This window comes from Centruroides vittatus, unplaced genomic scaffold, assembly GCF_030686945.1.
Source record: "Centruroides vittatus isolate TY-2023 unplaced genomic scaffold, ASM3068694v2 contig_341, whole genome shotgun sequence".
NCBI classification, from domain to species: Eukaryota; Metazoa; Arthropoda; class Arachnida; order Scorpiones; family Buthidae; genus Centruroides; species Centruroides vittatus.
The window spans coordinates 1346353-1373424 of NW_027122166.1; the positions used below are offsets into that span (position 1 = coordinate 1346353).

General features: G+C 28.1%; 1 protein-coding gene across 3 annotated transcripts in view; it reads right to left on the reverse strand.

The window, feature by feature from the left end:
• Positions 1–27072, reverse strand: part of LOC136974090 (integrin alpha-PS1-like) — a 50537-nt gene that overhangs the window by 16309 nt on the left and 7156 nt on the right. For 2 of the 3 annotated variants that reach the window (XM_067268886.1, XM_067268885.1), the window contains exons 2-6: positions 13457–13587; positions 13010–13089; positions 12705–12887; positions 5142–5295; positions 606–810 (exon numbers count right to left, since the gene is read on the reverse strand). In XM_067268886.1, coding sequence (XP_067124987.1) covers positions 606–810; positions 5142–5295; positions 12705–12887; positions 13010–13089; positions 13457–13587 — 753 coding nt within the window. Of the gene's footprint in view, positions 1–605; positions 811–5141; positions 5296–12704; positions 12888–13009; positions 13090–13456; positions 13588–14027; positions 14276–27072 lie in introns of those variants that run through there. The other variant, XM_067268887.1, reaches the window with a different exon arrangement.

The window sequence follows — 27072 nt, forward strand, 5'->3', positions numbered from 1 at the left end:
AAGTTCAATGCAGTGGGAGGGGATTACTTTGAAGAAAACAAAATAAATTTTGATGAATAAATTCGAATCTTATGTTTTATTGAACCATTCCTGATACTTTTTGATAACAGGGCTATATAAATTTTTACAACTTCAGTTGAATCTGAACATTTTTCACGTTTTTCTTATATTCATTGATGTTTCTAAAATATATTATTATTGGAAAAATGTAGCTTGATACTTTTGTCATTTTCCTATCTGTTCTCTTTAATGTTTCTAAATAAAAAATTTCAGTACTAGTATTTCTGCAAAGAACATTTTTATCATTCTGTCTTTATAATAATTTATTAATAGATCATACTGAATGAATACAGAGAAGGAGTTCAAAGATATTGAAATTCAAAATCTAAATGTGAGCTTATATCTGAATTTATTAAGTATGTTAATTATCTCTAAAATCAAGAACAATTATCAAATTAATAGATGATAATTATTTTTTATATGCATTATTTTTTAACACACACAACATACCAATACCAGCTGATTATTTTTTAATTGTTCTAAACCCTTTAATTCTACGTTTATCTTTAAATATTCATATAAAGTCATTAAAACACTATTCTTACCCGTTGTTATCAATATCTAAAGATGTAAGAGAATATCCAAATGAAGATGCAAATTGTTCGCCATCTAAAATTAACTCAACCTTAAATAATGAGCTTCCTTTCTGTTTTTTGAAAAACACAACTTGGCCTGTTCCTTTAGAACGTGGAGCTCCACTTACAAATGATGTAACTTCACCAAAAAATTTACCAGATGTCACTGACATACCTAAAATAATTAATAAAAGTACAAAAGAAATAAATATAACATAAAATATATATTAAATAATTTATTTTTAAAATAATTTTAAAAATTATAATATATTTTAATTATATTTCATTGATTTTTCTTATTATTATTTACACATTTTTAATTGAAAAGAATTAAAAAAAAAAACAGATATTTATAGCTAAATTTAAGTGTATTTCCTCCAATAAAACCTATATCAACAACTGCTCCTTGTATGGTATGTTACTGAATAAAAAAAAGCCAATAACTTTTAATTCTTTAAAATCCACAACAAAACCATAATGGAACATTTAATTAAAAATATAATTGTAAAATTTCATCGGAAGGAAATAGTTTTTGTAAGTTAAATAAAGAGACAGTCTGCCCAAAAGAGTTTTTTCTTGGGATAATATTTTGGACAGACTGTGTCTTTATTTAACTTACAAAAAATATTGCCTTCCGACGAAACTCTACAATTAAAAATTTTAATTCATCACCAGAGGGAGATTACGGTAAGCTACATTTAATACTGCATTTCTCCAGTAGATATAAAGGTCCAAAAATCCCCGAATGGAAAGGAAGAAAGAAATAAAGACATCTGTAAAATCCACCTGTTCCAATTTTAATTTTATAATTTTTAATTAGATATTTTCTGTGCTTTTTAAGGAATGTTTTAAACCTGACCTTTCTTTAGAGGCCAAGTAGCCTCTAAAGAAAGATCCGGTCATCAAAGTATATTCTGGAACACGTGATAAGAATGGTTCCCAAGAAAAAATTGTTTGGAAAGACTGTCTTTATTTAACTTATAAAAATATAATTCTATTTCATTTCAATTTAGAAATACTTTTTATCTGAGTATCACAAAATCTTAAGAAATTCTTTATTACAATACAATTAAGTTGTGTGAATTTTAGCCAGTTATTAACAAGGTAACAAATACCTAAATTTTAGTTCTAATTGTAAAATACAAGTATATAGGGTATCCCTCACTGGCCCCAAAAGAGTTATGTTGATGTTTATTTTTTTACAGGTGAAGTATGATGTAGTATGAAGGAACAAATTTAAGTTATTCTGATGACAAGAACCCTCAGTCAGCATGAAGCACAATTTAAAATGCTATATCAAGACCACTGTGACTGATGGGAAGTCTGGATACAGCCTGTTTTCTATCTCTAGCTGTATTCTTAATATAAGATTTTATGGCAAAATTTAAATTATTGTTTACATGTTTGAAACTGAAATAACTCAAAATTTCAACACCTTTTTTTGTAATGTCCCAGCATTTATTTCTTTACAGTAAAACCCTTTTTGCCTCTCTTTATGAGCCATCTTCTTAAAAATTAAACATTCTATTGAATTGATATATTCCAATTTGAATGTAGCAGTTCAAATTAAAAAACAAACTAGCTGCTGAAGGTAGTTTGACCAAAAAAATTATCTTTTTCACAAAAATTTACAGAAAAAAAATCTTATGATAAATAACTAAAACATTCATAAAAATTCTAGAACTTATTTTTACAGATGAAACAATTATAGAAATAACTAAACAACATTAACACCACCAATAGTTTTAAAGGTATTTCTTGATTTAATTTTGAAGGCTCTGGTCTTATTGTTTTATCTTCTCTCTTCTACCTGTATTGCAGATCACCTTCCAAGCTGATGATAGCCCCTCTGCATCTTTAAGGTTGATGCTTCATACTTTATTAGTTGCTTTAAATATTTCTAATGCCTCAAGAATTTTAATGTGTTTATTTCTAATGTGGCTGATAGAGATGGAACATACCAACTTTAGAGTTGATATATTTCATCTCTATCAGCCATAATCACAACCAATGATCAAGAGTTAGAGTTAGAAGTTAACCAATAAGCTTTCACATATTAAAAGTAAAGTGAATGGTAATTAGTTAACTTCTAACTCTAACTCTTGATTCTTGGTTGTGAATATGGTCATGTCATCTAAATGTGCTTCAATTCCTGACTCTGTTGCAAAAATGGCTGGTGTAGTCATTGGTTTCTTTTTCTCAAAAGTATATTTGTGTTTTTTTTCAATCTGTAGGCTAATGACCTACAAGCAAACTCTAAATATTCTACTTCCTCCCCAATTCTATGGGAGGGGAAGTAAAAATCTAAATATTTCAATAAGAAAAAATAGAAGTTACATTAATTTATTATAGAATTGTAAATGAAGATGGTAACATACATAATCAATTATTTTATTACTATTTAATAACTTTTTCTAATATGAATTTAATTTAAATCACAATAATTAGTAATTAATCATTGTGTTTTAAATTATAACTGTTTGTGATATAATTAAAAACTCTGCGCTCTATGAATAATAAAAAATATTGTGTTATGAAATAAATTTATTTTATATTAATTAAAATTGTCTAAGTTATATTTTAATTTTTTTATCATCATCATCAGTTTTATCTTGTCATTTTTTTTATTATTTTTTGTAAAAATATGTACAGGTACTCCTCACTTTACGACCTATCTGCTAAATGACCACTCACACTTACAATCAATCGAATTTTGACCTGCAATTTGGGGAATCCCCTTTCTCAGCTTGTGTCGACCAGTGGCGAATGGTGACATGTGCACTAAGCATACTATAATAGGCTAATAGCATACTATAATAGTCTTTTTATGAATAAATTTGAAGTTTGTAATTTGTATAATTTTACAACGATCCTATATTCCGGTGCAAGTTCCTTGCTTATTGACCAATTCGCTTAACGACATAGTTGTTGGAACGGAATTTGGTTGTAAAGTGAGGAGTACCTGTATATAATTCAAAAATAGAAAATTTCTTAAACATTTAGATTTGAATAAAGTTCATAACTATCCATTAATAGTTTTAAGTCAACTTTAACTAAATTAGAATAATATTATTATTATTATTTTTTATTGTTACTTTTTAACTTATTTTTATCATATCTTTTGATCCAATAATTGAAAATATCTTATTTTAATTCTAATTATTATTATTTAAGAAAATATATGAAATTTGGCAACATGTTGTGATTTAAAGTATAATTAAATTACTGTATTCAGAAAACCAAAATTATTCTTTATTTAGAAATATTTTTGGCCATGGAATGACTGGAAACATTTCTAAATAAAGAAAGTAATTTCATCTTATTTTAAATTTTATTACTTAATCAGCAAACATAATTATGATTTTTAAAGAATAATATTAAAAAGTATAAGATATTAGAATCTGAAAAATTTTTAATTTAAAATTACATTAGTGACTATTTGTATATTTCATAAACTATAAGAGAATAGAGCTGAATGAGATATTAATCAAAGGTATAATGCTAGATAGTATATTAAACAGATGCCAATCATACACTTAAACAAAACCATAACAAAATTATAGTATACATATATATGTTTTATTCCCTTATATACAAAAGTGATACAAAAACAGCTTAAAAAATAAGCTTGATTTTAAAAAATTGCAAATTAAACAAATATATATGTTAACTAAAATTAATCCAGTCCACAGCTAGGAATAAATCATTGGAGGTGTAGGAACAAGCTAAAAAATTCTGACAGGTATTTTTCTTTTTTTCCAGCCAGCACTGTGCCGATTAGATTTAGTCCAAGTGTAAAAAATGTAACAGTAGCGTAACTTTACGTGATGAAAGCAAAAGCAATATAATATACATATTGCGTAAAGGCTCTACTGACTAATTTCAGGGAGCTTAGCAATCTCATAGTCCCTACATCTATGGCCCTAAACTAATTTAATTATTATAAATATTAAAATTTTATAAAATAAAATAAAATCAACAAACTGTCAATATCATATTATCAATCTTTTCTAACATTTATATGCCAACTATTCTAATTATTTAAAAAACTGTCATTTCAATAGCTAATTGCACTAAGAAATACAAGGTCAGTAATACATCTTTTGCATGTCAAGGGCATCAAATATCAGAAGCATTAATAAAATTAAAATCACTATAACATATTCTTGTTTAACAAAGAAAAAAATGTTAATAAATTGTAATAATTTTGTTTCTTTTTTTTTATATTGATATCATAGTTTATTTTATTTTGAATCTCTTTTCAAAAATATTAGGATTTTTTCATATTACACATCTATATTTATCAATACAGAAAGTCCTAAAATGTATTTATGTAGTAACTAAATAAGAAATAAATTAATAAACTTCAGAAATAATTGTTCAGCTCTTATTAACATATTATTTTCTATTTACTGGTGAAATTATAATAATAAATTATTATCTACATCAATAATGTAACCAATAAAGATAATAAAAAAAATTTTTTTTAAATGTTGTTATATTTACCAAGATAACTGTATTTATCAACTGGTGCAGCTTCGTCAGATAATGGTCCCATATACCAGGTTTTATCATCCCGCATTCGAAATCTCACACTGTTAGTAAAGACTGTACCTCTCCAAGTGTATGGACCAGGTGAACCAATAATTATGTTATTGTCCTGTTTAAAAAAAAAATTATTACAAATAAACTTTGTTTTGATGAATTAATGAATCAGTTTTTTGTAAAAAAAAAAATAAGATAAATCATAATAATTTATTATAAAAAAAGTATATGTAACAGAAACAAGAGTATAATTATTAAATAATTTAGAATATTCATGGAAGAAATTCTAAATTATTTAATTTATGTAATTATTTTTTTTATAATATTTTTGTTAATTTATTAAAATTTAAATGAAGAAAACTGCTGCAACTTTAAATCATCGTGATAGCTAAAGATGAGTTCAGTAAATGATTGCATTAGTGCATGAGTGGATCCTTTAGTAAAAGAAGTGTTTCAATATGCAGCAGTTCAGATAAAAACCAGTTGCTTCAGTGCAGGTTGCTTCCAGTGCACTGTACTTAGAATCAGTTTTCCATCAGTACAACAATATGGCTGCTCCCATGTGCCACTGTATTTCTTTATCAAGAGTTACATTATAAATTTTCTTATTTTTGGATAAAAAATTATCTTAGACAATTGAAAACAGTATAAATGTTATATAAATAATGTATTTCTTTTTGAAATTCACCTGAACAATAAGGAAAACTTCTATTTGAACCTTTAATTTAATAATAAAATTCACAAAACTGAAACAAAATGTAGGCAAACTCTGACACGCATCTAGGCAATATTACAATTTAAATAATAATAATTTAATTCCATACATATAATATTAAATATTTTTCTAAGACTGAAAATATGAAATATGTAATTTGAAATTATTATTAATATAATTATATTTGAATTTGCAAAATATTAATAGTGTATAAATATGTACAAAGTACAAAATATTGAATACTTTCATATATTTTTAACAATTTTTAAAAATATATTTATTATAAAAATCTTAAATCTATATAAATATGTAAATCTGTGATTATAAATGCATGAAATTCATTATAGTATACTGAAAATTTTGATTGAATTCATTAAAATATTGTTAAATACAGTAATAATATGAAATTAAAAATATACAATTTATTTTGATTAAATTCATTTTATATTTTTAAAGTATTTTTAAAATTGTCTAATATGAAATTTCCTAAACATTTTCATAGAGTAATTATTATATCAACTTAAGTAAGTTAGAATTTTTAATTTAATTTCAGAACTTTTTTTAATAAGTTCATTTATCAGATTAGAAAAACTGACGGAGAAAAATTTTATATTCATATACAGGTATCCCTTGATTAACACAGTTAATTAATCCCTTAATGCTACCGTATTTTTCAAAATTGGGTTATTCAAATACAGTATCTATGTTACGTAAAGACAGCTGGTAAAGCCACGTTAATTAAAACTTCTGCCGTGTATATAAAGGAACTGTCACAATTAATTTTGCACATTAACCAAATCCTGCATTAAGCAAAATGGTGTTAAGCAAGAGATACTTGCAAAATTTTGCTCCATCAATTTTTCTAATCTGATAAATTAAACTTGGAATGAAAGCTCTCAAAACTGTTTCTTATTACTACAACAAATTAGATTGAAAAAGAATTGAGTGCAATGAACTCAAATCTTTATTAAGGAAGGAAACTTCTTACAAAATAAACACAAATTTTAAAATTTCAGTTTAATTAAACAGTGTATCATTATATTATTTTCAAACAAAGTCTTTTTCAATAGTATGATAAATCCATATCATCTGGCATTCTGTCAATCTTATCAACAGTCTGTCATCTGTGCAAAATGATATTTTCACTATTTAAATTGTAAAGTATAAAGAAATAGATATTTAAATTTTTTATACTTTCAAAAATGAATCTAAACTTCTTTTTTTTAAAGTTAAAACAAATTTTTTTCCATTTGCATCCATCTTCAGGAACACTATAAAAATCATAGAACACCACTACAGCGGTAAAATATTACAACTATGTTACCATAGTAACAGCATTCTACGATCCTTTATGATTTTAAATTAAACTAAAATTTAATTATTTTATTTTCAATTTAGAAATTAAGTTTATAGAAATGTTAAGGATGCATTGATGTTTATAAAGTAATGTCTGTTATTTTGAAAGAAATTTGATTTATTTTCTCATTCTGTCCTATTTTTATTTTTTTCACTACATTTTATTTAGTCTATTAAGTTATTTTTCTTTAAATGAAATAAATTCTAGAAACTAAAGATATTTTTAAAAAGTTAAGATAGATCTAAAACACTAGAATGTAGCTGAGAATAGCTATCCTATTTCTAATTTTAATGTATTGTAGTTTTTAGATGAGCTATAATTTAGGACTTTTTTACTTAATATTACACGTCATTTTTTATATTATGTTCTTAGAAGCTTCATCAGAATTTTGAAAGAAGAATAAAGAATTAAAAATTTCAACCAATAAGGAAAATTCAAAAGTACTAAAGTTTTATATAACCATTCTAGTAACTCTATATGTTTAATGTACAGGAATAGTAAATATACAAACAAATTTAACCAATTATCTATTGAAATTCTATCTTGTATAAGGTCACTTTCTATCAGATTTCAGATTAGATGTTTGTTTACAAAAACTTTTAGAATTCAGAAAAGATTTTGTTTAGAAATATTAGATTTATTTAATATAAAAAATGTTCAGAAAAAGTTAGTTTTTTCTAAAATTTCAAAAAAATATTATAACTTAATTTCATAGAAATTTTCACAACACATTAAACATTAATTTGTACCAATTCCTTATTTAATTATTAAAACAAAACTTGAAAATTTTATTTTATAAATTAGATGGAAACAAAATGTTAGCAGCTTTTTTTAAAAATATACAATTATTATAAATAGCAATTTTGTGTAAATATTAATAAGAAATTTGTATAAATAAAAACATTTCAGTTAATTTTTTTAGATTTTGTAACATAGCAACAAAATAAATATGCTTATGTAAGTTTTCCATTTCAATTGAAAGCACTAAACTTACTTGAACATAAGTGGATATATTCTTTAGATGATTTGTTTATTTTAGCTAGAATTAATGTTAAAAAATGCAACTTTATTTTGTTAATTAAATATCGATTAATTTTTTATCTTAAGACAAAAGTTTTAACATAAATTAAGCATTTTCAGAATTATAAGAGACTAAGTATTTAAAGATGAAACTTTTTTGAGATGAAAGCCAAGATGAAGTCTCAAAAATTTTTGTTCAATATATGTAATATAGATTTATATATACCAATGCATTTCTTTATGAGAAAATTTTTAATGCAATCTTTATGCTTGAACTTGAAAGTATCATATAGTTATCATTCCTGGATTTATATTTTTAATTATTTTTATTAATGTTCGATACTAATATCAGTGTATAAGATTTCACAGAAAAAATATTTCACTAATTTAAATAAAAAAAAACTAAATTTAAGTTGAAAAATTCTACACTTAATAAAACCTTTATACTGTCACTACTGTATTTACTTAATTAAAATAATCAAGTAAAAACATTCTAAAATCATACAAGTAAGATATTCACTTGCACAAAATTTTACATTGTGTATTTTCCATCATATAAAACATGAATTATTTATATTAATCATGAATCAAGTAATACATTAAAAAACATACTATTTTAATGAATTAGTTATGTCAAAAAGTGTAATAATATCAATAAAGAAATTAAATGTAAAACAAAATAGATTTTATTAATTTGTAATCAAATAGAAGGTTAGAACGTAAATTCTAAATGGAAATATGGAAATTGAAGAAGAATTTTTTGGATAGTAGTGGAACAATATAAAGATTCATCTCTTCTCTAACAGAAATAATACAACTACACCATAATCCTTATAACAAAAAAATATATATATTTAAAATAAAAATGATTAGTGACTCAGAAGCAGATGATTAAAACTTTCCATACAATAAAATGAAAAATTAAACAAATACTTTATTGAAATTTGCTGGTAAACAATCCAGAGAGAAATAATTATAAACAATATACATTTAACAGTAAAAAGTTTATTTTATCACTTTTAAGGTATTCATATATAATAAGCTTGAGAAATTATATTCATAGTTCATTTAGTTTGATATCTGAAACTAAATTAATTTCAAATCATAAATTCGAAAGTTCAATTATTAGCAATTAAGTACAGACTATAAACATAAATCTAAACTTATATAAAGTTTTTCAATAATTAAAAATATTTGTTCAATCTGAGGAACTATTTACACTAATGGTTAAATAGTACAATAGAAGAAAATAGCATATAAGTTACTATTAAACAAAATAAGAGTATAAACAATATAAGTCCATACAATAATTGTTGTATTCATGCTGTACATTTTTTCTTTCTTTGCATTTTGTGAAGAATTTTGTTTTATGAAAATGGCTAGCAAAGGAGTTGGACAGGAAAGTGTCATGTTGTAAGACGAACAAACAGAAAAGATTAGATAATTTATCCATTATAAGATAAGAAACAGATTGAAAACTGTCTTCAAACATAATACAAATGGCAGAATAAAACAAATACAAGAAACATTAAATTAGTTTATAAAATACCAGGTGACTGTAACTAAGGTACTCGTATTCAATGTTAATACACTCATAAAACTCTAAAAATTAAAATTTTCTGTTAAAACTGTTTTATAAATGTTAAATGTGCCAAATGATCATTTCATCCGTTTTTATTCAATGCAAATATCTTAAATATATTCATAATTAACTCTAGAAATATACTGATATTGTCTGATAAATTTATTTAAAAAAACCTTAATTATAAATTTATATGAATAAATAACTAACTATTTTTGAAGTGAAAACTATCATCATTACAGAGAATACTTCCATACTTGGCACCATATTAAATAAATAAATAAATAAATGCTATTTTCAGGAACCAAAACTATTTTCTGCTGAAGACGTTCTTATAAAAGAACGAAAACGTTTCTGATTAAAAAACAATTTGTTTGGTTCCTGAAAATAGCATTTACTTATTTATTTATTATCATAATACAGTTTGATTATGATATGGTATTTACAAAAATAAATCTTATGTAAATTGAAAAACAGGTGTACAAAGTATGACTGTTTTTCAATTTACATAAGTTTTATTTTTGTAAATGTTGATCTCCTGATGACTGTTTAGGAGATTAAAAGATATTACGGAACTGATGTTTATTCCCTCTTTAACTCAAATGAAACAGTGTTTTGTATATTGTTTGAAATTTGAGGTATGTTCTACTTAGTGATGTGCTAATTATTTAACAATTTCAATATTCTGATCAAATTAATGTATTAGCTGATATAATTTATTCTTAATAGAATGGTATAATTCTAGTTACACATATTTAATAAACTTATAATATAATTACATTTAATCATCTTCAAAACTGTATGCTTAAAAAAACACTCAGTCAACATTCATTATAATTTTAAATTATGTTAATAAACCAAAGAAAAAATATTATTTGAATTTTTTATACGGTATGTTCCAATAAAAATTATGTTTTTAATAAAATTATAAAATTATTTTATAATGACAATATCTTCTAATGCAATTGCCGGTGTTAATGAACACACTCGATGAACCTTTACGTCTGGTAACATTTAAACTTCGTGAAATGAACATTTTCGGCCTCACTTATTTTATAATGTTTTATAAAATCACTTTTTTATAATTTTATAAAGAATAATTTTTTATTTAATAACATTAATATCATTTATTAACACATAAAAACACGTAAACAGATAATGAACATCTTCTTTACTCGCCATGTCCACAGGTGACATTTTAGATTGTTTTACATAATTTGGCAGAGGCGTAGCCTCTAAAGAAAGGTCGTCTCTGCTGTGGAAAATAGTTTGTTCTTGGTGATTGGACATGGCAAGTAAAGAAGATTTTCATCATCTGTTTACGTGTTTTTACATGTTAATACTGTATTTCCGCCAGCCCTATTTTACAAATTAATATCATTGTTAAAAATTTTAAGTCATAACTAGATTTCTGGTTAATTCTTGATTTGTGAATGTTAAACAATTGTTATAATAATATAATTGAAAAGTGTTTATTCAATGATTATGAGATTCAAATCCTATCCATGTAATTCTTTTGTAAAGAGAATTATACTTCAAATAAAGAATAAATAATTGAAAACAATTCTGTTACAACTTATGTCTTCATCATTTATATTACTTGATCTTTAAATTGTAGAATGTAGGTTGAAAGGTTAATGTTATACTGTTTGTGCATAAACATCAGCTTTGCTGGTTTGATATTTCTCAAATGGAAGCGAAATATTTACCACGTGTTGCTGAATGAAAGAATGGATAGATGGCAAATAGGAAAACCAGGTATTCTATATGAATTTCATATCACTATTACTCTATTTTTATTTTTCAATCAATTTAAATATGAAAATATATTTTCAGTTGCATAATATGCATGTTACATTCTTATGAAATATAGCTGTTTAATATTTATTAATTCAACAAAGAAAGTTTGTATAGCATACCAAATAAATGTTACAGTAATTCTATATATATGAAATTAATGTACTGTACTTTGAAATGATTATAAACATAATATAATAAATTTAAAATGTTTGTGTGTGTGTGTATATATACATGAACATTAACCAAACATTTTAAATCTATTAAACAAGTTTTAAATTACTTTATTCTTTCATAATACATTATTACTGATTTATTACTGTTTACAATGGGAACTGAAAAATGTTTTTAGTTTTCTAAATTTGCAAAGTATTTCTGGATTAATCTTTATTACTGATTTTCCATTTAATTGATGTAAACATTTAATAATATAAAATAAAACAAAAACAAACAAATATTGCATAACCAAAACTTTATGTCATTCAAAAATCCAAATAGTGTAACTGTATATTTTTTAATCAATTAAAAATAATTATTACTTACTAAATACTATCAATTTATCTGTTATAATTAAACCAACAACTTATATATTTTAAAAAGCTTTGCCTAAATAGATTAGACTGCATATGTGATGCAAGACATCAATCTTACAATATGACTATACATGGTTAGCCTAAATTTTACTTTTTATACACATCTGAACCACTATAGGCTCAGCTAGGAAAGAAAATGTATTCTAGCTTGTATTATTCATAAAAAATCACAATAGTTCAATTGAGTATAGATCCTTGCAGAATAGTCATCCATTCTGCATTTTGAATAAATGAATGCTAATCAAAATTTAATCAAACAGTAATAATTTTCATAAAAATTACTACTATTTTCATCAAACTTATATGAATTATTTATCTAACTTAAAAATTTATTGCCATTAGTAATTGAATTAAGTATTATTAAGTAATTTTAACAGTATCTCTGATTACTGTGATGATTTGTCATTTATAAAAAGGTGTGGGGGTGATGTTTTATATTTTATCGCCAAAAATTACTAACCTCGGATATATCTCCACTAGTACCAGCTTGACAGTAACCAAATTGTTCATGTGCTTTTGCTACAGGTCGATTTAAACAAGGTTCCCATGGTTGATGAATATCTAGAAAAGGTGTAAGAGAATAACATATACCTAACCCCCACTGATAATCAACACCTCTGGATACATATCTATGAGCACAAGCCTGAAAATAAACAAATGAAAGTTTTATTTTCAAAACATGACTGATTTAAACAATATTTTATCAAAATTATGAAAACACACTGTATTTTTAAAAACTGTTTTCAGACTGCATATATATCTTACCATAACATGTTTTCCTGGACCTTGACTTTTAACAGTAACACCCAACCACTGATCATCTTTAATTGTTGAGTTATCAGGAGCTAAAAACAGAAAGCAATATGAATTTATTGTAATTGCTGAAGCAAAGATTAGACAAAAATATAAACATTTATTTGTTCATTAACGAATATGGCTAATTGCCAAGCACTTTTGACCTTGAAAGTAAAAAAATATCCAAAACAAACATTCAGATTTAAAATATATAAATGAATCTAATACTTGTTTCTGTTATTTAATCGACTCTTTGATAACTTTTTAAAAGAGACCTAAACTAACCAATGAAGTTACTTATGCAATTATTTATAATGCATGTGTGAAACTTTCCGTAATCAAAATAAAATGAACTTGCTTATGTTTTTCATCAAACTATTAACATTGAGAAAGTGGGAAGAAAATATTTATACTTACGGGCATTTTGTTGATCTATTAGTATCTGATGGCAATCCTTTCTCCAAGTTGAAATAGGACATCTATATACAGCACCTGAACGATTTGTACCAGGTTGATTCGTCTGTGCTCTAGGTGCTCCTATTAATAATCTATAAAAAAAAAATTATTTAAATAAACATGTATACCTGGCATAATAAAATCAAAACTTTATATTATCTTACACTTATCAACAGGTATTAATCAAAATATTATATTACAATTACAAAATAAGGTATACTTTTGTTCAAATAATTTTAATTAACAAGATTTAAAATTATATTATTTTAGAAAAGTCAAAATCAATTTATTGTTATTACTTTTTTAATTTTATCAAAAAATATTAATATCTCTGTAATGATAAATTTTAAGATATCCTACTTTTTTATTATTACACCTATTAAGACATGCTGACAAAATAAATAAAAATAATAAATTAAAATTTAGCAAATTTGCTTTTAATTTTTAAGCTGTTTAGTAAGCAAGCTATACTAAAAAGTTCTTACAACAAAACATGCAACAGAAAGTGTCATCATCATCTCTTTTTAGTTACCTAAGGAGGCAGTTGTAAAAGAATCATGCTTCTATATATATTATCTTGCTTGTTATACACTTTAGTCATATCTATAATATACAGAGTAACCTTGAGCTCAAATAAGCAACTGATAGTGGTATTATCAAGACTCTAAAACTGAATATCTCCATTTAAACCAATTATTACTCAATTCAAATACAGATTAGGCTCCGTTTAACCGAACAATAACACTCGTTATTCAACCAAACAAATTTTTATTCGGTTAAACAATTCAAACCGAGTCTCTATTACCGGAAACGCATACAACGAACTTAAACGAGAAAGTTCGTTGCACAAATTTCATTCAAATTAACGTAAATGTTAACAACATTGGCGTAACACAAAAATATTTCATTTAAGAGACGAATTAAATGAATTATTTTTATCATCTTGTAAATAATTTAGATATTTATTGAATTATGATAGCATTCTGACATTTTTACAGCTTTCCTTCCTGTTTTTTTAGTCATTAAATGCCTTTCGAATTAACCACCAACAGTCGTTAATTTTAATCGTGCACAATGTGTGGCTAACACCCCGCGGCGGATAACAACGAAGTATAGAAACGAATGAAGTATCGGGCTTTTAAATTAAAATAAACATGTAACTAGCCCACAGAATCATCTGAAGAGGTTGAGTAAAGCAACTGTTTTCAACAGATCTTAATTAATCAATGCAAGTTAAAGTGGTGTAACTTAACCTCTTTAACAATTTACTAACTGTTTTCTAGGATTTTCCAATTATGTCAAGCACATAGCAACCCTCAATTCACAATTCTAATGCCTTTCTCAGAAGTAATAACTTATTAAAATATTTGCACTATAAATCTCTATAAACAAACAGTTATTTCGATAAATATGCTTTTGTCAACATTATTACACGGAATTCGCGAAAGATAACAAGGCATTCACACATAAACCGATACGAAAAACAGGCCAACAAATTATTTAAACTTTCGCCTTGTCACGTGACTCGCATGTGGGTTTGTTTTTACTTAAACGAGATTTAAATTTGTTGAATTGTTTAAACTTTTACGTTATATTGTTTCAAGGACAATTTTATAAAAATTGTTTAATAAAATGCGTCCAATAAAATCCCGACGTATAAGTTCTCTCGACTGAATTTTCCCTTACTCATACCAATATAATTATAGAATTTCCTGTTTCTCTTCACTCGAAGGAGATGAATGAGCAGATGTCTCTTGTCTGCTGGAGTTCGGAAATAATTATAATGGCTTTCTAATAAGATGTGTCGTAAAATTCATTTTTTATAGTCGTGCAAAATATCCCTAAATTTCCCTAACTTTGCATTTACTTTTATTATTATTTTTTCTATTTGTTTAAAAATGATAAATTTTCCTCGTTTCGTATTAAAAATGTATTTTATTTATTTTTTGTAATAACTTTTTAGTTGTATTTCTTATTTTATTTTGAATAAAAATTTAAAAAAAAGGAGCAGAATGTCTAGATCCATTCAAGGAGCAAAGGTTCTTGGTCCATCGGATTTTTAGTTTAATAAACATTCTATCCACGCAAAAGCTCCATAAACGTGAAATGTTTATTGATACCAATCGTAAATTATGTATCTGAAAGAAAAATATTTTTACTTTATCCGTATTTACCAGTTTCTTTGAAGTAATCTTACTTGGGGAATTTTCCCCACATATTTAATTTAAACCATTTGAAATATATATATATATATATTTAATTATGAAAATACATAAAAGAAAATTTATTCTATACTGTGCAACGTTTGCTTTTTTTATTTTTTAGGGTATATATTTTATTGATAAAAATTTTTTTCTAGAATTAACATAAAAGAAAATTTTTCTAATTTGTCTATAAATCATCTAATACAAAAAAACCCCAAATAATTCCCTATTGAAAGAATATTTCTTGTTTAAAGTAAACAATCCAATTATCTAATTTAAAATTATTTAATAATCAAATATAAAATATATCCTATTTAGGGAAATATTTAGGGTATATTCTGGTAATTTATAATAATTAAATAATTAGGTTATTATTTTCAAAAATTATTAATATATTATTCAATTTTCATGTAATGAAAATAAAAATATTTGTTAAACTATTCTCTTAGACTATAATTTATTAATTAAATAAATAAATTGTTTCCTCTAGACATTTTGCTAAGGTCATTTTTTATTATTTATTCTCTGTTTACAGATTTTTAATGATTAAACAGAATTCAAAACAAACATTTCACTTTCTCCTTCGCGATTGTTTAATAAAACTGTTTACTGTAATATCCCAGCGGATAGAAAATGAAATTGTTTAGGGTAATTTTCGCAACAAAACACTGTGAAATTTAAATTCCACCAGACCAAATCGGGGTAAAAAACAACAGGAAATAATTTACGCCCTATTACAAAGCATCAACCTTCATTTCACGTATAGACATGACGTCACTGAGGGCAAAGGTGAAAAAAACCGGTCAAGCGACACACACCTGTCATAGGAATATGTATATAGGACAATACTAAACGGCAACAGTTACCATATAAGGTACAGTAACTCGATCGCACCTGTCGTGTATTATTTTTTCATCCCTCCTACTGCATATGTTTTCACTTCTAAAGAACTGATACCAGAAGTTCACTAATTGCATTAAACAAGACGCATCTGTCTTGTTATTTTAAATGGCACAAAATGGACAGTGACCTTTCTTTAATGTAAATTTCACTTATGAGGTTAGTGTCCCTGAATGTCACTCAACCAATTCTCGTTACTGAAGTGGCCGCGCGGTACTCGAAATTTTAAATAAATTGCAGAAAGATCTACTTATTTAATCTGCGGATTTGATTTCATGTCTCCCCTAAAATTCGCAGTTTATTAATTTATGATATTCTGGATAATATAATATGTAGTATACAATGTATAATTCTTGTTACGATTTTATTTTTATTAAAATAAAAATCCAGTATAACGTAAACATATGTAACATACTTTTTTAAAGTAACTTACACACGCGCCATTTTGAAGTATCGGATTTCTATGTATGACATAAGAGTAATTTGCTCCATTTATTAAACTTTTAGAGTTTAAAAAACAGGATAACATCCATTTCGATTTTTCCCTATTCCCTATCTTAGGTAATATATCCCCTTCAATAGGTTAATATCCCTTCGATTTTCCCCAATTTCCTATCTCAAATACTAATAAAACTAAATACTGTAATAAATTTCTTGCTTAGCTTTTTGGAAATCGTACGAAAAATATTACGGTATTGAAAAATGAGTTTAATGTAGTTTACAAGACGCCATTTTGAAGTATTGAATTTCAATACACAACACCAGAGTAATTTACTCCATTTATCAAACTTCTGTGAAACTAAATGTTAAATGTCTTAAGGAGAAAATATCTCAACATTGTAGAGGTCATACAGAAATATTATTCAAAATATATTGCAAAAAAAAACCTTTCACTTGATTGTAACAGAATATTTCACTCTTGATCATATAAAACATTTCCTTGTCTTTACGTTCTTAACCTTGAAAAAAAATCTATACAATGATCTGTCTTATAAAATGGCACTATTTTTGCTTTTCTTCCATCTTATCAAAATTCTAATTTAACTTCCTTTAGTGAAGTATCTGAAAATTTACTTCCACCGAAAAGGAAGTGAGAAATTCTATACTTGACAGAAAACGATAGTGAAGTGTCGATACTCGGAAATTTAAATATTTTATCGTATTTCAATTGAGAATTAAATTGCATAGAAAATATCTATTTTAAAATCTAGAATAAGAAATTTTTCCGGTTTAATGGGTCGAAATCACTTTCGAGATTGCTTTTGCACTCTTGCCATCTTTTACAATCTCCCCAAAAATTGCTTCAGGAAAAGAAAAGTTTGAAAAATTATGAGAACAGTTTTCTCAATTTAAAATATATATATTTATTTATTTATTTTAGTTTAATATACTTTCGATTTTCACAGTTGAAATTTAAAATCCCTAAATTTTAAAATTATCCCCAACCACTTAAGATATTATCGGATTACTTTGAAAATATCCCTAATGGTTGAGAATTTTAAGGTAGTAGCTTTTAAGCTGCTAGTAAATATTGCTCGAGGCCGTGAAGAACCTTTTTTTTTATTATTTTTTTCTTATTGGAGGGGCTCAAAATGGGTCACAGACCAGGTTAATTTCTTAAACTAAGCTTTAAGAATAAAAATTACTTGTTTTATTCATCTCAAATGTAATTTATAGGTTTATTCTTTTAACCAAGACACTAAAAAGGTCTATTTTTTTTTAAATTTTTAACAATTAATAAGGAAGTTAGGGGTGTTGTTGAAGAAATTCAGTTTAAAAACGCCATGAAATAACCTAGCCATAAATTATATTTATTAAGCAATCTAATCGCCTAGTTACACGATATCAGGAATTTTATCGGCTAACAATCATGTGACTGAACGCATATCTACAAAAATTAGCCTTTCGACGAATGTAAACTCGAATGAAGTGAATTTATCTTTTCATTTATCTTCCGTCCGATTGTAGCATTGACAAATATGGGAAACAATATGAGGGAGAATATAGTGTTTCCCACAAGATTTATACAGATCTCAATTAGTCTGGTAGAGATCTAGCGACAACCGAAGCAGGAAGTTATTCTGGATACTCCCTTAATTAAACCACGTTTCTCTTTCTCACTGTCATTGGTAACACTACCGCTACTCTGGCATCTCAATTTATTTTTCAAACAAAATAAACCAAGTCGATCTGCCAAGCGAACAATTTCCGTAAACATGGAACGAATGTAGGCGACTAAAAACACGCTTTACTTTCTGCTAAAATAATATATTTCTGCAAAATTTTCAAGAGATAACTGCTTTTCATTTTATGCCTTCAAGATATAAAACTATCTAAAGTGGCTATTTCCTGCACGTGCGCCTGTCTAGGGTCATCTTCATTCCTTTGTAGTCAATGATGGGAGATAAGACAATCTATCACTTTGCTCGTCGTTCAGCAATTCTTTAAGTAATTCAAATGTGTACGTGTTACTGTAGCTTTTTACATAAATTTCAAAACATTTAAAGTATTTTTAATTAAATACATCAGCCTTTTAATAACGAGTAACCGTTACGATGCGCTCTAGTAATATATTATAACAATAGATGGAGCTAGATTAATACGGGAAGATCGATTACAAAAATTAATTTCTGAATAATGGAAGTATTGATTAATATTTCTTATTTCACAAGTGAATCAGAAAAGGCCACAATGAGTCAGAAGAAAAAGATAAAAATCCTCTTATATGTCGGGAGCATCTGGAGTCATTAAAAGAATGTCGCAATCTGACCTAATGGTGAGTCACGCTATAAAAATCAATCCTTGTTTGAACCCCCCGAATGACAGCCTCAAAACCAGAATGCTACTTCATCTCCATACTCTTCCCTATCTTGAAACATGTTTTGTAAAATATTCCCCTCAAACCATTCTGAATTTTTCATATACTTTTCCAAGAACTTTGCGGTACCTCGAAATTTTTTTAAAAACTTTGCGAACTTTTATCATTCATTGCCGATTACTGGGATAATATTTCTGGGAAATTTTAAGAAAATTAAAGAAATGATCAGTTTTAGAGAATTTAAAATTGTTTCTTTGAATTCTCTAAAATTTTCCCTAAATTTTTTTTAAATCTGAAATTTCCTTAAATCTAATACTATTTGTCGTATGTTTTTACATTACACGAAATTTCCCTACAAACTTAGGAAAAATTATTAATTTAAAGAATTATTAAACGAAATAATAACGAAAATGACGAAATATCCCTAAACCATAACAATAAATTGAAATATTGAACTTATAAATTCCTCTAAGTTTATAGATTTCAATATCTCTATCAGAAATTTCCCTAAATTTATAAATAAAATTTCATATCTAAGAAAGAAAAATCCTAAAATCTTCCCTAAATTCAAATATGTGTTACTTAATCTTCCACTCAAACGAAAAAAACATCGAAAAATAGGTTACTAAAACTTCTCTGAATTCAAAGATGCCACCTAATACTTTTAACTCGACAAAAGAAAAACAGTATAAAAATTTCCCTAGAGGTAAAAGAGACTCCCCTAAACATTTCAAAAATGCATTTTCCCTCATAACTTCTGTTATAGTTGAATAAATCTGCCTTCAGATGCTAGCGGCGATAACCCCAGCTTTCAAATGGGATGACCCATGACCCTCGAATGCCCGCAGAACTGGTGGTCGGAAATGAGGCGTGAAGGTGGAGAACCAAAAGGTGGAGAACAAGGTGGTTCTCTGCACGCAAAGGAAAAACTCAGGTGTCCACCCCTGTTCACCCACACAAGTGGATCCATCTGTTATCGAAACCGGTATCATTCGATATTGTTGACTGTAACTTTCGACGTTAACCCCGACCGAGAGTTCGTTTCCACTTTGATGATGGTTCCCCCATCGAGTTATCCCATTTTAATTGTCCTCACCATCATCCCCGAAGAAATTTATGAACAGACCATATTCGGTGACGTCACAGCAATAACACCGAAATAAATGTTACTTTAATCTGAAAATATCTCATGAATATTTATCTATAATTTATTTATATTCATTTTAAAACTTGTTACTAACCAAATCGATAAATTTCATTTGAAAAATACAAAAATATGTTCGAAATAAAAAAATTTTTAAATTAGCCAATCACGATAATACATTCGGATGACGTTTAATACTTTAAAACATTTTAAATATCACCTGTGTAAACTTCTAATAAAGATGGCGTAAAACTTAAAATAATAAAATTTTAATATTTAAGACTAAAATAATTTTATTTGAATAATTATAAGCGAAAATATAATAACTTTTTAAATTTGAAATAACCAATCAATATAAACTTATTAAACGTTACAATTAAAACATATTACAGTATTGCGTAATTATTTATTTTAATTACAAGCGCGTGATTGGTTACATTCAATTTTAAAAAATTACGAACTTAAATAGAAAAAAATATGCAAATTATATTTTTTTAAATAGAAAATTGCGTTTGAAAAAGGAAATGTAGTAAGTTTTGATTAATAAAATACGCTTTTAATTAAAACTTAATCGACGAATGTACGGTACTTATGGTGTAGCAAAGTCTACGTTCTGATACGAAACACCTGTTGACAATTGAAATAAATGACGTAAACACTATAAAAGCAACGACTTCCACCTGCATCCGTCTTCATCTATCCTGTTAGCATTAACAGTTTAGACATCAATGGGGCCATTGCCCATTTCTAAACTTAAAATATTCTTAATTTAAATATCCAGAATATCATTAGAAGGACGCCATTTATACTAATTTGGATGCAAGCCCGTGACTTACGTGACTTAATTTCCTATTATCTATCAATCATTCGGTAAAGGTTTCGACTTACATGACGAACATTCGTTTTAATCTAGCATTTAGTAACAGGAAAACTGGTACAGCTTTTCGAATAAGCAACTATTTGTTTTCGTTTGAAAGCCACCCCATTTCGTGTCTAAACACGGGAACAAATTTGTCCTAGTATTTACACTAGAACCTAAACAAAGCACGTTTTTATGATATTTATTCTACTGTTTAATCGTCTAGTTTGTTTGCTCTCGTATTTGAAAAAGCATAGAAGGTATTTTTCTCGTTGTACTTGTCTAGTTTTAAAGGGTGTTCACTCGTTTAAAGCTTACAAAACGGACAAGTAGAAGTTAGACAAGATAATGGAGTAGTCTCTTGGGGGCACGTCCATCTTGTCTAACTTCAGCTTTGTTTTAAATAATGTAAAATTCATTCTATCTTATCTTTGCGTGACTGTTTATCCTAAAATTTGTTGTGAATCTATTTAAAGGTCCGATTGGTGTTCTCGATTCAATGTTTATACTTTGGGCTGTGTCTTTGAATACAAGTTTGTTTTTGGATTAAATTCATTATATGCGTTTGTTTTTAGGATCTGTAGTATTTCCAATTTCTTAATTCTTAAAATTTTTGACATTTGTTATAGATGGTTTTCATATTGTTGAAAATCTTAACAACCTGGAAATTTTATGATTTTCAAACCGTGAATTCTAAGATTAAATTTAAGCTTGAAGATGCTTAAGGATCGAATCATAAGGTACAACATTTTAGGTTCTACTGTAAGGAAAACATTAGGTTATATCTGGTAGACATTAAAAATTCGAAAACCTAGGGATTAAAGATTTTCAATAGCAAGCGCTTTTAATATTTGAATTTTATTTTATTATTTATTTATTTATTTATTGTAGACATTTTAGCATTAAAAATCTTGATTTATTCCGTGAAAGTCTTAAGTTTACCTTATAACTAATGTTAGTTATTAATTTCCTTTAATGCAGATCAATAACTAAATCTATTTCATATATCAAACAAAAACACCAGAACACATTCCATGTTTGATGATATACCTGAAACTGATATTTAAAATGAATCTATCCAATTTTTTAATTGTAATATTAACCCACATAAAATTTTTCTTACTAAATTCCATAGTTTAATCTATGATATAGAATTCCATTGTGCTGATTTCAAGAATTTTCCTTGGAGTGTCATATTTATCTTGTCAATCCCAATATGTAAATACAGATATTTTTCAAGGTAATGCCTACAAAATGTTTGTTTTTATTGCTATATTAAGATATATCAGCACGTTTCTAGTGGGTGTCAGAAGGTATACGAGAGATGCATGTATAATTAAGCCACCTCCACAACCAATTCGACCTGTATGCCTACGTAAAACAAAAAGAAAAAGCTACTAGTTGATTCACCATCCCAAAGCTGTGAGAAACAAATGATAAAAAAATGCGACTTCCTACTCATGCGGAAGAACATTTCCTGACTAACTCTTCCTTCTGTAACTTGACTGATCTCTTTCCGCTTTTCAAACTCTAACAATATTTATTGGGATAGTTTTTCAAACATCAAAAAGTGCTGAATGACAAGACGACGGAAATATGTTTCCTGCATTGCTTCATTTGTCAAATATAAATAGCCACCGTTGGTGGCGATGACTCCTGCGGTTCGTCACGAACCTCCTGAAGTGTGCCTTTCCGCTGAACACTCCCCATAACACGTGATTATTCGTTAATTTTGTAAATTAATTTCTGTTTTATAAATAAAGCATAAATTTTGTTATGATAAACAGCACGTAGGTTGATATTATAATATTCTTTTAGTTACGAGACAATGCCAAATTGCTACTCTTCTTGTACCTCCTAATGCATTATTAGCGATAGGAGAGTTGAGATAAGCGTTGCACCGGTGAGGTCGAGATAGAACAGGAACCAGAACGATAAAAATTCTTATCTGAATGATGTTAAGAGTGCCATTAGGTTAGAAGCAGGTGACGCCATATGGACGAGAGCAGGAGTCTAAGGTATTAAGTCGATATGAAGAGATGATGCCAAGTGTGGATGATCGATAAAGAAATAAATCGAAGGGTTACGGAAGTGATCCGATTACTAGTTGCTAAAATTGTTAAAATAGAACAGTTGGCTATCAACAGTATACAGAGAAGCGAGTCCTACTTTCGTCGAATGAGTCGAGTGTTACCTCATTTCCTGCTCTCCCTCTATATATAGATCGTCTGATGAACACTCTTGCGCGCAACCTTTGTCTCTGTTAAACAGAATGATATTATCGTGCCAAGACGAATGTTTAGGCATAATGGTACTTTGCTGGTAAATCATCCTCCTCCTTAACCAGGTTAGATTCGTAAACAGATGCTCGGCAATTGGCCTACACGTCTTGTAATACTAGAACCTTACCTCTAACAGTCATGTTCATAACTGCTTCGTGTTTATTTTGGCAAATGAACTAAACTGGGTGTGGCATGATGGCAAAATATTATTTCGTTTCGGTTACTTACATCTGACCTATTTATGGAAGACTTATGCAAATTAGCACAGGTGTTTTGTAACAAACACGAAAGAATCGCGCGATCGTGCCTATCTCGGCTTCGTTCGCCTACATGAATCACGAATTCGATAGTATACGCTGACTCACGTACGAAACCCGATACTCACTTCTAGTTGTTAAGATTTCGTTCAATGAACAAAGCTTTTACGTCCCCCCACATCTGCTCCTTCCTATCCTGTACATGACACTTCACCTCCGAGCGTTAGATTTAAATTAGAAGATTTCGAATTTTTGCTGATCGTGATAAATTCCCCCCAAGCACTGTACTAAACCCGGATGATCACTTAGGTACAGACAAATGGACGCCCCCAAATACAAGAGGGCTTAGGGACGATTATCAGCACGTGTCACCGGCGTGAAATATGGCAGAACAGGAAACGGTGTCTTCACCTTCCTGCACATCTTCAGTAACTAGATATGGCTAATCTAATCTTTAATTCGGATGATTGAAACTCGTTATGGCTCTGTAAACACGTAAAGCATTATTATTTTGTCATTTATAGCGATGCTCTGAAACTCCTCCTTGTTGTAGCTAATTTATTCGCATCTATACAGGTCTGAAGTATAAACGACGCCATTTTGAGACAGAAACAAATAGTAATTGTCTGTTTCTATTGCAAACGATAAATAACGGTTAAAATTAGAGGGATTTTCTGCAGACGACTCACTGCCGCCTCCAGTTTCCGTTAATACCTCACTTTGCCTTATTATTACGTCTAAAATAGGTAGCAAAGTCGATGTTAATCACTTTATAGTTATGCGATTAATGGTTGTTAAGTAAACAAATATAAATCTTCCAGAATAAAATTCGTTTTAAAACAATCTATCAATGTCGTACCAGCCTGCAATGTAGATAAGATAACAAACTTATGTTTAGACGTGGTAGGCGTGGGTAAATATTGAAAAGAAAAAAAAAATCTTTACATCCTTTTCTGTGTGATGTTTCATAATTCGTGAGCACTGAAGTATATTTTTACAAATTCAATCATTCAGTCTCTCTCCACACGTTAACACAATAGAAAAGAAATAAAGACGATTGCAAAGGACACGAAAGGCGATGGGTGGTTTCTGTTTGTGTCGTCTACAATAGCAAAGATACACGCCTTTCTTTCAAGGTCTTTTCCCGTCTATCTACCCTCGGGGATTGAGAGAAAGAATAAGAAACTTGAAGAAAAAACATTCACCCCAACTCCACTTCACTTGAAGTTGTTCAGGTCAGGTGGACTCGACCATTATCACCTGTAGTTTTTACCTTACAGGCGCCACATTTGTCTTTTGACGTCAAGTTTGTTTCTTTGGGAGCAGACAACAATGGTGATTTCTGTGTGCTGCTTGCATTTATTTTAATCAATGTCAGTCACAGTAATGACAATGAATTAATGTTTCCTCGTGTTATGCTGAATCATAACCTTTTTTATATGGTAATCTTATACGATGTATATTTGATCCCTTGTGTATAGGTTCGATGACTTGTTTAAAGCGTGTTTCGTTTGTTGTAAAACGATTCCAAACAGTGGGTAAGAGGAAAATTGATTAATGGTGGCATTTTTAACATGTGCAAAAATCGATATACGGGGAATATCTAATGCGATACTACTTACGTGGCTCCAACTTAATGTTTTAAAAAAGTAATATCTGTGCCAAAAAATATGAGAAAGTATTAACGATTTCTTCTGAACGACGTGCAAAATGCTCAACTTAGTACAGAATTGCAAATTGCATAGACTCGTGTATCGTAAATCACGAGGAAAATTGGAGAGATCTAGAAACAATGTTTAACAATCTGACCTTGTGGGTCCAGCTTGACGTCAGCAACAAAGGCCATTAACATTTGACCGATTATGCGGGGTGGCAACCTCTACTGTTGGCACGACTTTTTTTTTTTTTTTTTTCTTTTTTTCGCAAATAAATCTCGAGAAATGGACAAGTTGGCATGTAATTCGCTGATAGAAAAGTAAAAAGAATTGAACTTCCAAAAATTACAAGATATCCTGTTTAAAAGCAGTGAAGTGTAGCCTAATTAAACAATTCCTCTCTCGGTTGAATGGACTTTTTTATCATGTCCTAATGTACTAGAAATGTAATAAGGCGCTTAATAATATGGGCCTGGAGGCCAGAACATGGTCGTCATAAAACGTGACTTATCTCCATAATTTTATTGGTTGAATGATTTTAAGGGTCCGTCTGTTCAGCCGTTACTAGTTCGGTGTAACAAATCATTCAATCTGCAATCATGGCGTCGTTTAGACACGTGACTCAGCATACTAAACTATCCACCTGTGATACACCATCTGGATTAATTGGTTTGTAACGTATTTACCTTAATGCAAGAAAAAAAGCGTGTAATTTAATTTTTATTTAACATCGGTCATGCTGACGTACGATGATATCCGTAATTTTTTCATGTGGCTTCAGGATAATATTTTCGACTGTTGCAAAAGAGAATTGTAACACCAAACTTCCCACAGGATCGACCGCAAGAAGGGAGTAGGCGCCCCTAAATGGCTCAATGAGTATTACGTCCTGTTCGACCGTAAAGAATCCAATCGCAGTCCGAATTACGTCACAATAAAAGGATATCTCTCCCCCCTCATTTCATTCATGCTTACAGAACTAAACACGATCACCCAGCGTAGTAAATTTCATTCAAAACAACCAAGTTCTGAAGAGCCATTCGCCGTTTCCTGCTGACAGATAACCTTTGTCGGAAGTAAACGACAAAACAGAAAACACATCTATAGTAGTAAATACTATAATACAGTGCTATATCAACTGTTATCGTTCGTGTTTAGCAAATTTTTACATGTAATGCCTGTTACACAACAGTTTCGATGAATAGACTATATATAGAGAGGGGAGATGTTGCATAGCTGAGTGACAAAGATAATGAAAAAACAGTTCGACATACAACACCAGCTGAAAAATATAAAGTTACAGCAAACACCATATTTTAATTGGACTACTGCTAATCGTGTTTACATTGCAACGAAGCGTAGTATAGGAGCTACGAATCCGTCGCATGAAAAAGCCAAGAGAGATGGTTTTTGTTGTTTGTCTTTCAGAGTCCACTTCGCTTATCTCTTTCCTTTTAT